Source organism: Lynx canadensis, chromosome A1 (genome assembly GCF_007474595.2).
Source record: "Lynx canadensis isolate LIC74 chromosome A1, mLynCan4.pri.v2, whole genome shotgun sequence".
Taxonomy (NCBI): Eukaryota; Metazoa; Chordata; class Mammalia; order Carnivora; family Felidae; genus Lynx; species Lynx canadensis.
The window spans coordinates 8603780-8619500 of record NC_044303.2 but is presented as its reverse complement, the minus strand read 5'-3'; the positions used below and the strand labels follow the sequence as shown (position 1 = coordinate 8619500).

At 42.4% G+C, this 15721-nt stretch overlaps 1 protein-coding gene across 4 annotated transcripts in view; it reads right to left on the bottom strand.

Annotated features, from left to right (window-relative positions):
• Positions 1–15721, bottom strand: part of MTUS2 (microtubule associated scaffold protein 2) — a 570271-nt gene that overhangs the window by 160177 nt on the left and 394373 nt on the right. For all 4 annotated transcript variants that reach the window (XM_030308514.1, XM_030308551.1, XM_032593161.1 and 1 more), the window contains one exon: positions 13583–13744. In XM_030308514.1, the coding sequence (XP_030164374.1) occupies positions 13583–13744 (162 nt within the window). The remainder of the gene's footprint in view (positions 1–13582; positions 13745–15721) is intronic.

Sequence of the window (15721 nt, the reverse complement as noted above, 5' to 3'; positions counted from 1 at the left end):
TGATGGATCCTGGTGTGGGTCGTTTTGCATTAATTGTACTGGGCACTTGGTAGGTTCTTTTAGTCTGCAAATTGTCATCCTATGAGTTCTAGGAAATTTCTTGAAGTATTACTTTGTTAATTCCCTCCCCTCTGACTTCTTTGTTTCCTTTTTATGGAACTCCTACTATTTGTCCTCCATATGTGTGTGTGTGTGTGTGTGTGTGTGTGTGTGTGTGTGTGTGTATGTGTACGTATATATATATGTGTGTATATATATATATATATATATATATATATATGTATATATTTGTACTCCATATATATTCTATATATAAATGTCTTTTTTTGGATATCTCCCATGCACATGACACTCAATATAGCCAAAATCAAACTCCTTGTCACCCAACAAAACTTCTTTCCTGTCCTGCCTTCTCTCAGTAAATGTTTTTTGCCTAAACCAGAAATGTTGATTTCATCCTTGTCCCCTCCCTCTTTCTCACTTCTTCACATGCAATAAAACACCAAATCCTGTGAAACATAATCATGTAGCTCTCTTAAATTTAGTCCACCTCCCTTCTCATAGTTACCGCGACTTAATTCAGACTAGTGTCACTTCTCTTGTGGAATTCTGAAGCAGCTTCCTTCATTCTCTTGTCTCCAGATAGCTCTGCTCCAACTTATCCTTTAGATCTCAACCTAGAGGTTTCTAGATGCTGCTATCATGCTCTGTGGCTACAACTTTATTATACTATAGACCTTCTACCTGTTTATATTTCCCACTAGACAATGCATTATAGGAGAATTGCCCACTCAGTAAACATTTATGAGCAAATGAGTTAGTTGTTCTTACTAATTATGTTCTTCCTCTGTGGGAAATGAAATCAGCCTTGAGATTAGATGAATTCCTGACATTTTGAAACCTCTCCTTATTGTCTCCTTCTTATTTGTTCTCCAACACCTCTCTCTCCCTACATAATAAACAGGCAAGCCCTGAGTGAGTAATGAGAAATCACTTTACACACTGTTAGAAACAAAATGAGTAAGGCTCTGAAGGTGATGGATTTGTGAGAAGAAAACAAGCAGCTCTCCAGGGGAATCAAGACACCGCATGATCTATTAGGTACTGAGAAAATGTGGATACGTAAGTGGTGGTGGGAAAAATACTTTATATTTTTGAAATTACACAAACAGACATAAGGGTTTTATTTATCGTGGCAGTTTTAGATAGGTGAGCCTAAATGAAAGAAATGGCCTGGATTGTTGGTCTCATTCGACCCGATGATTTGCTTTCACATTAATTTGAGATAACAACAAAATTGTGCTTTTAAGCGCTAACATTTTCCACATGTAAATAAAAATCCCTAGCTCGGTCTATTTAGTATTAAACATCGCCCTCACGTTAGTGTTCTGCAGTTTTACTCCACAGGCTGTGTCAGCCCTTCCTTATGTTCTGAACTATTCGTTCCTTAAAAGGTCCTCTGCATTCCTTCCTTCCTTCCTTCATCATAGATTTACTGGGTGGCTCCGGTGTACTTTGCATGATATCAGCTAGTGCTGATTTCAAGGTGAAAAGACAAAATCCTCCTTCTGAAATCCACCAATTAGCGGGACATGTAAATAAGTAACAACAAGATAGCCTAGCAAGTGGCAGCTGGGGGCCTGAGGAAGATTGCTCTCTGGGAGCTCCAAGAAGGAACGAGGTAGGGCTTCTCCCAAGAAGGTTACTCTTGAGCTAAGATGTGAAGTATGCAGAAGAATCGGCAAGAAGAAAAGGGTACAGTCGGGTGGGGGATCATGTGCAAAGGTTCAAGGGGTACAGGGCCAGCCCACGCAGGACCGGCAGGGTGGAATACGACACCAGAGGGTTTGTTTGCTTCTTGGGTCCAGCCTACCTCGTCTCTGGCCCTTCACTAGCAAGGTGAATATTCTTACTGTTTCCCTCCAGCATTTCTGAATTCCCCTGAAAAACCCAATGTAAGGCTAAAAAATACCACTGCTCAGTTAAATACTTAATGTGCTACTTTTCTTTTTCCTTTTCTTTTTTTTTTTTTAATTTTTTTTTTCAACGTTTATTTATTTTTGGGACAGAGAGAGACAGAGCATGAACAGGGGAGGGGCAGAGAGAGAGGGAGACACAGAATCGGAAACAGGCTCCAGGCTCCGAGCCATCAGCCCAGAGCCTGACGCGGGGCTCGAACTCACAGACCGCGAGATCGTGACCTGGCTGAAGTCGGACGCTTAACCGACTGCGCCACCCAGGCGCCCCTCTTTTTTTTTTTTTTAATGGGAAACCAAACCATACGTGAGATCGAGGTTGCCAATGAATGGAATGATGACTACTGAAAAAGATAGAAAGTAAACAGGAAGTAAAACTGTTATGGGCCATTGCATACAGTTTGAGTTGGCTGGCTCACAAGGCGACAAATCAAGACTCAGCCATGACATGCAAATAAATATTTAAGTAAGTCATTTCCGTTTTCATAAAACGACACATGTCCATTGCAGAAAAATGAGAAAACACATGTTTTCTTCATCTTTGCCATTTCCTTACCTAGGAATAACCGCTATGAACCCACTGAAATGCACTACTTCAGACCATGTTATGTGTGTGTGTGTGTGTGTGTGTGTGTGTATACACACACATATATATATATTTCTTTTCTTAACAAAATACTATAATACAGTTTTAAACACTTTTTGTTGTGAAAAATACTGCTTAAAACTTAGTTGCACAGTTTTACAAGTAATTGAAAGCCAACACTCACGAAGTTGTTACTCAGGTCAAGAACTAGAACATTCAAACATCACTGGCACCCAGAGCTTATCATGTCTCAAGCTTCCTCCTTCCCACCCGGGAAAGCCACTGTCATGCTTTAGCCATTATTCCTTGCTTTTCCTTGCTATTCCACATGCACCCTTAAGCAATATCCTTAAGTCTATTTATAAACTTAATTTTTACTTTTGAAAGGGGGAGGGGCAGATGGGGAGAGAGAGAGAGGGAGAGAGAGAGAGAGAGAGAGAGAGGATCTTAAGCAGGCTTCATGCCCATCACAGAGCCAGATGTGGGGCTCAATATCAAGACTGTGAGATCATGACCTGAGCCAAAATCAAGAGTCAGACGCTTAACTGACTGAGCCACCCAGGCGCCCTTCTTTATTAACTGTGTAATCAGTCACTATGCTGTGTCTTGCAATTTTTACCAAACACTGTAACATTCATGCAGCCCTAGTCCACGGTCATTGCCAAATAGCGATCCGTGGTGTGTATATATCACAGCATAGCTGTTCCGACGGAAGCTTGAGGAACTTTTAGCAACGCTGTTTTGAACGTACTTGTATGTGTCTCCTGATACACGTGTGTATGCATTTCTCATACACGTACATGCAGAAGCCCTAACTTAAGGCAGGTGCAAACATTGTAAGACAATGTCACACTGTTTTCCAAAGAGGCTGGGTCCATTTCCCTGTCTCCTGGCAGGACTGTGGCAATTTGTCATGCTCTATATCTTCACCAACAGTAGAGAAGGTCAGATTTTTTTTTTTTAACTCTTTTCTTTTGAAGTTAGGTACAAGACCTATGGGGAGGTTGCTTAGCATATATGGGCTTATCTGTCTGGGGTCCAGGCACTCAACTCTATTGTTTGCTTCATTGTATGACTTCAGGCAGGTTACTTAAACTCTCTGAGCTCCGTTTCCTCAGGTGTAAAATGGAAAAGAGTAACAGTAGCTACCCCACAGGCTGCTGTGAGGGTACAACAGAATATACTAAAAGTGCTTTGCACAATGCCAGGCACTTATCAAGCCTGCAAAAAATGGTACTTACTAGCGGTATTAACTTATATAAATACTTGTTTAGAACCTATAGATTATAAGCACTGTACTAGTGTATGAAATCATCACTGAACAAGTTGTTATATTGTCCTTTTTCCAATAAGACATCTGAGGTCAGAAAGGTTAAGTAATCAGATCAGGGTCACAGAGCCATTAGTGGGGTGACCACAACTGGAATCTGCATGTAACTTCAAAGCTATTTGCGGGGCGCCTGGGTGGCTCAGTCGGTTAAGCGTCCGACTTCGGTTCAGGTCATGATCTCACGGTCCGTGAGTTCGAGCCCCGCGTCGGGCTCTGTGCTGACCGCTCGGAGCCTGGAGCCTGTTTCAGATTCTGTGTCTCCCTCTCTCTCTGACCCTCCCCCATTCATGCTCTGTCTCTCTCTGTCTCAAAAATAAATAAACGTTAAAAAAAATTAACAAAAAAAAAAAGCTATTTCCTCTGCCATCCGAATTCTACGTGACAGAAATTCAACGCAGTTTACTGATCAAGTCGCTGCATTCACTGGAATAAAAATCACGTGGAGACAGAAAGATGTCCAAGGTGACTTTTGTTTTTTTAAAACCTAAACAGGTGTCGCCAATTTTTTTTTTTAAAAGGATCCATTTAAAAAAAAATTTAATACAGGTCTGATAACTTGTCATTTTTCCCAGGTCACGGACCACAAAAGTGCCCATGCTGGGCAGCCGGAGCAGGCTGGTCCTCTGCTGCGTGACACTGGCCACAGCCGCTGGGTGAGGAGGGCCATCACCGTCAGGACCACCCGGTGCCAGGGCTACGAGACGGGCCCTGGGTGCACGTGGGAGCTCTGCAGGCTTGAGTCCAACCCCGACATCTGGTTCTGTTACCTGGGGCTAATCATTTGCTTTCTCGAATCCAGCTTCCTCGTCGATAAAAGGGGGTTAAGAAGAGTTACGAGCGACAAAGCAAGGCGATGAGGGGTATGGCTGAGCATACAGTAAGGACTCAATAAGTGCTATTAGGCCTTGCGGCAGATAAAGTTTACTTTGTGCGACAGCTCCACCTGGTGTTGTCCCTGCCTGGACTCACCTCGTGTTACAGTTACATGGGGTCTGTGCCTGCGGTTAAGGAGAAGCCACTAAGACGTCCCAAGCGGGGGCGGAACAGGACGAGATTTGCGTTCCGACGACGGTGAAGTGCGGCTGCCAACTGTGGGGAGGGCGGGAGGGAGGGATGTGGACTGTTGTCGGCTAGGCTGGGGGGCTGATTACCGATTAGTAACACGGGGCAGTGTTGAGTCCTTCTCAACACAAATATGCTGATGAAGGGATGAAAATGAAAGACAGGAAGGCTCTGCAATGTCCAAGAAATGTGCTACTCTTCTTCGTAGAAAATGGATCACCGGCATTTGTCTCTTTCTTATATTTGCATTTTAGACGGTCCCCACGAAGACCGTAATTAGGAGCAGGCGTTTCATCAGTGTAAGTGAGCTAGTAGGATATGTGAATCTGGAAGGAAATGAAAAGTTTTAAACGCTGACATGTAATTAAAAGTTCCATGTTCATCACGCTAAGAGACCGCGCTACATCACGATAGCAATTTGCATAACAATGCATTTACGGCACAGTAGGCAGAGTGCTGAAACACATAAATGTCAGAAATCACAATGGAAAACACAGCTCTAAAGACCATTTGCATTAATTACGGCTGGGCCGGCTCCCATAGCTCCTCGAGGCTGACAAACGGAGTGGGCAAAATACCAGGTGTGCCACCTTTCAGATCCGTGGATATACTCTTAAACGGAAGTGGGTTTTTGTGCCTTACTTTTGAGGAGTTGCCACAAACAAAAGGTTTCACACCCTGCGGGTCGCTGAATAGCAAGGTGAGTCACTGCATTTTATAAATTCTCCTCTGGTACTATGGGTTGTCCCAGAACGCTCTCAAATCACCCAAAATATTTTTTTTAAGCTTTTATTTATTTATTTTGAGAGAGGAGAGAGAGAGAGAGAGAGAGATGTGAGCGAGAGCAAGTGGGGCAGGGCAGAGAGAGAGAGAGAGAGAGAGAGAGAATCCTAAACAGGCTCTGAACTGTCAGTGCAGGGCCTAATGTGGGGCTCGAACTCACGAACCATGAGGCCGAAGTCAGATGCTCGACTGAGCCACCCAGGTGCCCCTCTTGGTTGTTTTAATGAAGAATTTGAGGACATAGCAGAGAAAGAGAAATGTATCTTCTCCCTTACTTAGATCATTCGGGGGCATTTAATCATAATTGTTAAATAGCACACCACAAACCCGGAAATAGAGGATGAGGTATTAAGAGTTTAAAACTCAAGTGTCCTAAAAAACAACAACATAAAAATCAAACTCCCCACGAGCTCCTGAAGGGACAACTTTTACGTAATCATTAAAGTCAAGGTGGACTCACCAATAACATCAGAAACTGATGAAGCAGCTACAGATTTTCTATGCAATTTCTTTTTCGCATATGCTGTCTTTTGACTATTTCACAGCTAGCAAGTTCCTCCATAAAAAGGTTGGAAGGGAAAAGTAGGGTGTACGTATTTTCAATTTCAGATCTAATGGTTAGCAGCCCCGATCCAAGATTTATGGGGAGGGAGACTTCGGAACCTCTAATATTTACAAAGAGGAAGTTCCCACGGTTCACCCACATGGAACGCTGTTCCCCACCATTGCGGTCTGGCAACTTCTACTGACCATTTAGATCTGGGCCTGTGTGTTTTCTGCACACTACATTATGTCTGTGTAATATACCTTCATTGTATACTCATTTCCCTTTCACAGCACTTAGCATGACTGTAATTAAATAATTAATCATGTACTGATAAGTACAGATTCTATGTTTTTCTCTCCTGTTATACCCTCGGATCCACAGGGGCAAAAACTGTCTGTCTCATACATCATGATTTCCCCAACTACCCAGCACAGGGCTCAACTCAAAGAAGCGGCTCAGTCAACATTTGTTGAAAGAGCTGATGCTCACGCAATCAAATTCCACCCGTCCTCACTCCCCAGGACGACTAGGGGTTGACTCTGGTGTCACAGCTGGTGAATCACAGCACTTCCTGGCTGCTGGGAGGCGCTAGGAACCTCCCCACTGGTGGCCAGAAAGAACAGCAAACAGGCCTTCCGGGACACCCAGGAACACGACTTTTAGAATGATGAAGTGGACAGATCCTCCTTCCAGACATTCCATACATCATCCCCATGCTATTTCCCTGTCTCCGTGACCTCACGCAAAGGAATGGTCTCCAATTTACTGCTTTTATCTTTCTCCAACAGAGATTCTTTCTAAACGCTTCTACTCTACTATCGGCTTCCCTGTCCCCCACCTATTGCTGGTTCCCCTGTTGGCTTCACGGTGACAAATAAGGGATTGCAACGGAGACTCGGCCTCAGGGAGAACGCAGTCGACACAAAGCAATAACACCTTCTATACTGAAGAGCCCAGCGTAGCCTGATTGCTTCCAACTTGCCTCCTTCAGGTGCCACTCCTGGAGGTTTGTGAACACACGTGAGTCCACAGTGTGGGATGCCATGACTCTTGTGATTAGAAAACAACACGATCTTGGAGCTATTTAGGTTAAAAGGGTATATATTACAGGCTACAGTAACAACAACCCCCAAATCATCTAGAGCCAAGATTCCAATAGCACTTAAAGCAATCTTTTACCTGCCCTGTCTTTTCCGGAAGCAGAATATTTTATTTCAGCAAGCTCTTCCTCAACTTTCGTCATTTAAGGTGTGCTCAGAAAGGGGCGATGGTGTTTGGCCGGACCGGAGGGAAGGTGGGAGTATCTGTTTCAGCAGCTCATTGTACATGCCGAAGGGCTCGGTAGACACGCTTTAATAATGTTGACCAGATACTTGTACTTTTAAATTACACTATGCTCAGAAATACCGACATTTGTGGAATTTAATTCAGAAATAAGAATCTACTTTTAAATTAGTCAAACAATTTTTATAATACAAGTGGAGAGTGACAGCCTTTACTATTCCCAGAGGTTTTTTTTTTCCCTCTGACAAGTTACCAACTGTTCATTTTCTATATAACCGTAGGAATCCTTCCATTACCATAGGGTGAATAAAGTAATTGTATTTTCTATAATCCATCACGTCAACATGACAGAATCAGAGGGCATATTGACCCAGAAGTAATCTATCTTCAGATCAATATTTTCAACTGAAAATATTTTCCTATTTGCTACAACAACTGCAAACAAGTATGAAGAGGCAAGGGTAAAGCTGAAATTCACGTTAGAATTACAGGGATCAAGGCACCGTTGAGATTTTGTTTGACATGAACAGCAGAAAAACTTTTCATGAAAATTTTGAGGAAAAAAGACTATGAAAGACCAAGGCTAAGCTTCTAAATTCTTGGCAACAGTCATGGACAGGATGTTCAGTATACATCTTTTAACTAACTAGTGTTTGTTTAGCACTAAACACTAGAACTTTCTGTTGTGCCACACCAAGATCTATGAGGTAATGATCATTATTTAAAAAAATTTTTTTTAATGTTTACTTATTTTTGAGAGAGAGAGAGAGAGAGATTGTGTGTGTGTGTGTGTGAGCAGGGGAGGGGCAGGAGAGAGAGAGAGACAGACACAGAATCGGAAGCAGGGCTCCAGGCTCCGAGCTGTCAGCACACAGCCCAACGCGGGGCTTGAACCCACGAACTGCGAGATCATGACCTGAGCCGAAGTCAGATGCTTAACTGACTGAGCCACCCAGGTGCCCCCATCATTCTTTTTGAAAGACCTAAACAGCAGTCTAGTGAATAGATGTATCATAGCTTATTTAAATATTCTCCATATTGATGCATATTTAGATTGTTTCCAATTTTTTAATATTATAATCATTGTTGCCAAAAAGTTGTACTTGGATGTCATTGCTGTCTAAGCAAAAATTTTTGTAAGAGAGATTCCCAGAAGCAGAAACACTGGATACACATTATATACGCTTAAATTTTTGTAGGTGACCAATTGTCCTCTACAAGCTGGGCAGATTTATATCCTGTTAACAAACACTGTAGTGTTCGTTTGCAGTGTTCTCACTAATGCCGGCTGTGATAAAACCTTTTTAATTTTTTCTAATCTGAATGAAAAAGATGGTATCTCATTTAAAAGCTAAATACATTTAGTTATTAGTGCATTTGAACATCTTTTCATATGTTTATGACCATTGACTATTTTGTACTTCTGTGTGAATTACCCATTCATCTCTTCTGTTTTTCCAATTAAGTTGTATCTTTCCTATTTATTTTCATTGAATGCTTTGTTGCAGCATTTTCATTCAGTCTATCTCCTTAATTCTATGTCTTTCATTGTGGAAAATTATAAATCTTACATAGCTATTTTTATCAGTTTTAAGCATTTCAAGGTTTCATTATCATGTTTAGAAAAGCCTTCCCTATTCCAAAATCTTTTTTAAATTTTTTTAATGTTTACTTTTGAGAGAGAGAGAGTGCAAGCAGGGGAGGGGCAGAGAGAGGGAGACACAGGATCCGAAGCAGGCTCCAGGCTCCGAGCTGTCAGCACAGAGCCCGACATGGAGCTCGAACCCATGAACCATGAGATCGTGACCTGAGCCGAAGTGGACGCTTAACCCACTGAGCCACCCAGGCGCCCCTCCCTATTCTGAAATTTTAAACTCCTTTCTAATTATTTTATTATCACAATAGATAGGTTTACAACAAAGTTGTTGTCCACTGTGTTGTTCAACATATGTATTTTTTAATCCACAGAATTAAATCTTAAAAGTGTGCGCTAGGAAATAAGTTTCTCCCTTCTGAAGAGATGACATGCTCTTTTTCCAAACTCTGATTGTATTTCTTCTTTTGCTCTTGAGCCAGGAAACTGAGCCTAGTTTCATCAGGATTTTCCTGTTTCTATTGGAATCTTATCTTTGCAGCTGTGTTATTTTGTGCCCTTTACTGCTTGCTCCTTTGGATCTTTTCTGAAGTCAGAAAGCAACTAAATAATAAATAAGTTAGAAAATGATTAAATAAACAACAAAGGGAAAGTGATTAAATAAATAATAAAAACCTATCATATTTAATTTAAACTTTTTCAGGTCATTTTTTCTTAATCCACTTTACTCTGAATGTTTGGTCTGCTAGAATTAACTAGAATCCAGCTGTAAGACTATAGATCTCTTGCACTCACTCCATTATTGGTTTATAACTCGGTGTACCATAGTGTAAGCTTCTTAAAAGCAAGAACTTTCTGGGGCGCCTGGGTGGCGCAGTCGGTTAAACGTCCGACTTCAGCCAGGTCACGATCTCGCGGTCCGTGGGTTCGAGCCCCGCGTCGGGCTCTGGGCTGATGGCTCGGAGCCTGGAGCCTGTTCCGATTCTGTGTCTCCCTCTCTCTCTGCCCCTCCCCCGTTCATGCTCTGTCTCTCTCTGTCCCAAAATAAATAAAACGTTTTGAAAAAAAAATTAAAAAAAAAAAAAGCAAGAACTTTCTAATATCCTTGAATCCAAGTCACCCTATGGCTGAAAATAAGTTCTTAGATGTTTCCTGAATGAATGAAACCAGGATGAAATCTAGGTTTAAAGGCAACAGCCCAAGCACTCCCAGGGTATTTCTGTTGGGAAACGTGTTGCATCTGCAATTACGGATGACAGTGAGCAGGAGATCCAAAGATACAAGAGCTCTGCCATCATTAGCCTGGAATCGCCAAGGGAACGAAGCAGAGCATTGCAGTTCAGAAATGTTCCCAACAACACGGGTTAAAAAAAACAAGGGTTGGCATTATCTAAGTAATTAACATACCCAGACACCTTACAGTCCCAAGAAATCCAATGATTTGGGATTTAGTGGTAATCTGCATGCCTACCTTCTCATTTTTAAGAAGCTTTGATGACACAAGGCAATGTGAAAGCTGATTTTATTTCTGAAACTAGATTTTATTTAACTTAGAAATTCCGACCCATGGGATAAACGCAAAGCTAACGTGCAGTGATAAAATTCATCTTTTAGCAATAACTTTGAAATGCAAGAAAGCCTTAGGTGTTAGAATTAGATAAAAGTTGGAAGACAAAGTCCTGACATCTTTAAAATGAGCTTTTGGCTTCATTTTCCCAATCCATACCTTTCCCTGACATCTCAATTCCATTTTCTCTGGGATTTTAAGCAATGTGTGTGGTCTCCTTACCCTAGCTGGGCAACAAAGGAAATATGGCTTCTCTCTCACTGATCTTATTCTCTTGATGGATGGGATGGATGGGGAAAGGAAAGAACATATCTTTTTTTTCCTTCCTTTTTAATTTTAGCTGGGGGGGGGCACGAGCTGGGGAGAGGGTCAGAGGGAGAGAGAGAGAGAGAGAGAGAGAGAGAGAGAGAGAGAGAGAGAATCTTAAGCAGGTTCCACATTCTGTGTGGGGCTCAACTTGGAGCTCAGTCCCATGACCTTAGGATCATGACCTGAGCTGAAATCAAGAGTTGCACGCTCAACCAACTGAGCCCCCCAGACATCCTATGACAGAACATACCTTAGACCAGCTAGCACTGCAACATAAACCGCTCCATGAGGTTGGCTGGGCTGAGGCCAAGCAAGATGATCAACATTAGACTGTATAATAATAGTTCATTATAACACTTAACAATGTTTCTGCAACTATTTTTTTGTGCTTCTCTACCACCAGCCTGTGAACCTTTTTGGGACAGGAACTGTGTCTCACTCATCTTTCTATCTCCAGACTATTCTATCCCCAGCACAGATACTCAGGAACCCAGTAACTGAACTGGTCAAGGAAGAGCAACAATACAACGTATGTTGGTCTGGAATAAGGAAGAAAGCAATTATCATCATCATGTTTTTAACTTAGAAGAGCAAGTCCAGTAAATCCACTGGATGCCTCGTAGGTCAGCTTGAAAGAAGGTATACTTGAATTTTTGACAAAGAAAGTGATGGCTCATCATAAGAAGGAACCAAGAAAGTACAGACTTAAATTTTGCCTCTGGAGAAAATCACACACACGTCTCCACTCAGGGAGGGCTAGGTGAGTGTTTTCACACACACACACACACACACACACACACACACACACACACACACACGATTTCAGCTTCTATGAAAAGGCTCCTACTTCTCTTAAAGGCATTATTTGGAATTTTAAGGAAAACCTGCAGATTGTGTATCAGGGTGCTGAGCTACGAGCCAGGAGTAACAAAAGCCAACACAGTGGTCATGGCATCACCCCGAACTCTATACCAGGCCATCTCAAGGAGGACCTAGCCTGAGGCAAGAAGTCCTTGGTGCCATTCTCTTACTGCTACCTTCGTGGTAACACGAAACTTGATGTTAATAGACACACTGTGGATGACAGAATTTTGATAGCCCCCATCTGATACTGATAATATTACGGAAAAGGCACTGGAAACCTACACAACATGTGTTTATTTCCGGATGCCATCAGATGACCTTGGACAAGTGTTTCACACTGAGTTGTGGTCTGTCCTTCTCTCTTTTGTAAAAGAAAGCTTTCCGCCTTCCTCTCAGAGTTTCTGTGAGGACCAAATTAGATTCAGTACATTAGAATGTTTTATGAAGTAATGCAAAGTGTAAGAGAATTCCTGTTATCAAGATCACTGGCTTTCAGAAATCTCTTATGTAGCCGAACTATTTGAAAAAATAATGAAAATTTAAAAAAATTTTATGTATTTTATTGAGAGAGGGAGCAAGCACATGAGCAGGGTAGGGGCACAGAGAGAGGAGGGAGAGAATCCCAAGGAGGCTCTGCGCTGTCAGGGCAGAGCCAGAGGCAGGGCTCCATCCCATGAATGGTGAGATCATGAACTGAGCTGAAATCAAGAGTCAGACGCTTAACCAACTGAGCCACCCAGCTAGCCCGATAATGAAATTCTCATGGGCCTACCATGAGATTGGCACAACCACATGAGATTGGGTTGCTACCACACCTGACATACCTGATTTCCATTTAACCTTCCTTCAACTAAAGCAGCCACTCTGTTGACACAGTTTACCATATTATTATGCAACACTTTATGTATATGCTAGAGTAGAGAGAGCAGTCTAGTTAGTGGAATCTATTCTATTGACCAACTTCAACAACGAGCGATCTGTGGTCAGTGTTGTTTCACCACCGGTAAACTGACTCCACCTGCCATCATCCCAAGTGTCTTTGCAGCAAATCCCAGACAGCATATCATTTCACGTGTGAATGGCTAAAATAAGACTCTTATAAAAATATAATCACAACGGCCACATCACGCTTAAAATATCAGTACTATGTTCACATTTTCTCAGTTATCTTCCAAAAAAAAGTTTGTGGGGGGGGGGGGGGGGGGTATATTCGTTTGGATTACAGCTTTGGTGGCATGAGCCTGGAGCCAGAGGGGAAGGGAGCTCTCAGATCCTTCTAGAGGCAGCGGCTCCCGTAGGGTTCCATGACTCACTCCCAGAGGAGCAGTCAGAAGTTTGGTCCTATGGGCCTCCAGAGCCAAATGCCAATCGGCTTAAAATAGCTTGATTCTTGATTTTTGTTGTTGTTGTTTTGGGTTTTTTTTCCCCCAAACAAAACTGCGTGATTCAATGGGTTAAGAGTCTGGGGAGGAGCGAGAGGAAGCTGTGAGAATTTAAACACAGGAATGCGTGAAAGTACCTTGAAAATAGTGGTATTGTTGTTATTATTAATTTTAAATGCCATTTGAAACTCATCTGTCATCCCATCTAAATAACTGATGTACATGGGGAGTCTGAAAAGACTTTTTAAGGCAGAAAAGGCACTCCACTGTAGAGCTTCTCCGAGGCACACAGTCTTACCAGCGGGTATAGATGTGGATTTGGGCGCTGGAAGCAAACTCCGGCGGGGTGTTGTCACGCTGGAGGACGCTGGAGGGGTCGCCCGGCTGGCCCCCTTGGGTGCGTCTTTGGAAGGCAGAGCCGCCTTCGGAGCTGGCTGGTCTTCATTCCCAAAGGTTGACCCTGTGGGAGGCAGACAGGATGTTAATTATAACTTCATGAAAAATGGATTGGGCCCTCCTTGCCATTTGCAATTGCCAACCAATCGTAACGCCGTCATCTGCTTTAGAATTTGACCTGACTCTCCGTGAGCGGCCTTGAAAAGCCTTTCTCTGGGACCAGATGTGGAAAAGAGCTCCCTTTGGGCTCCGAGAAAAGCCTGTCATTCCAATGCTCTGTGCAAGGAACTCCATAAAAGACAAGGGCAGCCTTTGAAGATTTTACACCTGTGCGCAGACACACACAATTTGCTTATGTGGATGTATAATTGTATAATGTGCATACGACACACGTTTATTTAGTGACTCACAGAGGATAAAACCAGTGTGAGTGACCCAGGAGAGGTGAGAATCAGACCCGTACGTGCACGGCTGGTCCAAGGATCTTGTGCAGAACTCCCTGCTACCCAAGTTATTTTACCTTCGGAACAAGAGGCTTGGGGTGAAGAAAGAGGGGTGAGGACCGTGGGCACAGAGAATCTCCTCAAAATCCACAAAGCTTTTTTCTTTTTTTTCTGGAAAGCTGAGGCCTCATCGAAATACGAAGCCCCTGAATTAGAGCCTCGGCGGCAAAGGCAGAAGACACTTATTGGTCATTTCAGTTTGCCATCCAACACAGAAATACAGACACTCTGTGTCTACGGGACAGTTTGTTTATGAATGACTGCTCTGACATTGTGAGCATATGGCATATTGGGACATGTGTCAGGTTTAAATACGCAAGGTGGTTGTGGCCCCACGTTTTCTTCTAGATCTTCCCCCAAACTGCTATGGTTTATGCATTTGTAATCTCTTAAAGACAATGACAACACCATCCAATCCTTGTGAAAGCATCAGTCCTTTAAATACACCTCTGAGTATAGCTGTGAGCCCTAATCCACGAAACAGAGCCTGAATGTACTGGAACTATAGCTCGTTTGGAATTAAGCTATCCGGTTAGAAACGTGACCATCTACCATGGAAAATATGCAATGACAGCTGGAAGAAGTATACAGAATTTTAGCAGAAGATTAAATTTTTTGTTTCCATCATTTTAAAAGGATAGGCATAACATTCTATTTAGATAGGGCCTGCATAAAAATGATAACATTATTCAAATGGCTTCAGTGTTCGAAACACCCAGGAATTGTATTCACCCACTTAGGGTAAGAGATTGCTGCTTTCCTCCCTCTGAAGACCCGAACGTCTCTTTAAAATTCGTGAGATTTGCTTTGTTTCTAAAGAAAAGTGTATCCGAGAAGGAAAGATAAAGAATGTGCTATTTCCCAGCACAAAACCTACGTCCTATAGCTCTTTTAAGGTCGGCACAAGGTTTTAAATAGTTCTAAACAGGGCTAGGAGAATGCTTTTGATCTACGCAAACAACAAATGCATCGAAACTTCACCAAAAGGATCTGCACTGTATCCTGAATATCAGATAGAAAAGGAAGCATATGATTAATCCAGAAACTTCATCAGGAAAAGGGATGCCACACACCTATAAGACAAGAAGTCTTAGCTTCTGAACCATACGATGAGCTCACCAGTCCAATTGTAGAAAGGATGTCTGGAGGTTTGTAGGACATTTCAGATAGAAGGAGGGGGCTCAGCCATTGGATATATTTCACCTGGAATCATCTACTGTTTAGCCTAATGCTGACATACTGCCCGAATAATCTATCACTAAAACATGTACTGGAAGCCGAATTGAACAGAAAAAGTTTCACAGGGTCTTTTCCTCATTAACGTTTCTTAAGAAGGGAAATATTTTGTATCTTTGGTAAAGTTCAAATGTCCTTTCATCAAACCCTCTTACACCTGGCATCATCCTCTTATGTGAAATTTATTATTCAGAGAACATGTCAACTTAGAGATTCGGCGGCCTTCCAGGCTGGAAAGTAATTCATCTGTTTGAAGAACAAAGTGTCAAGGAAGCTACGTGGGTGATGTACTCTCCTCTGAG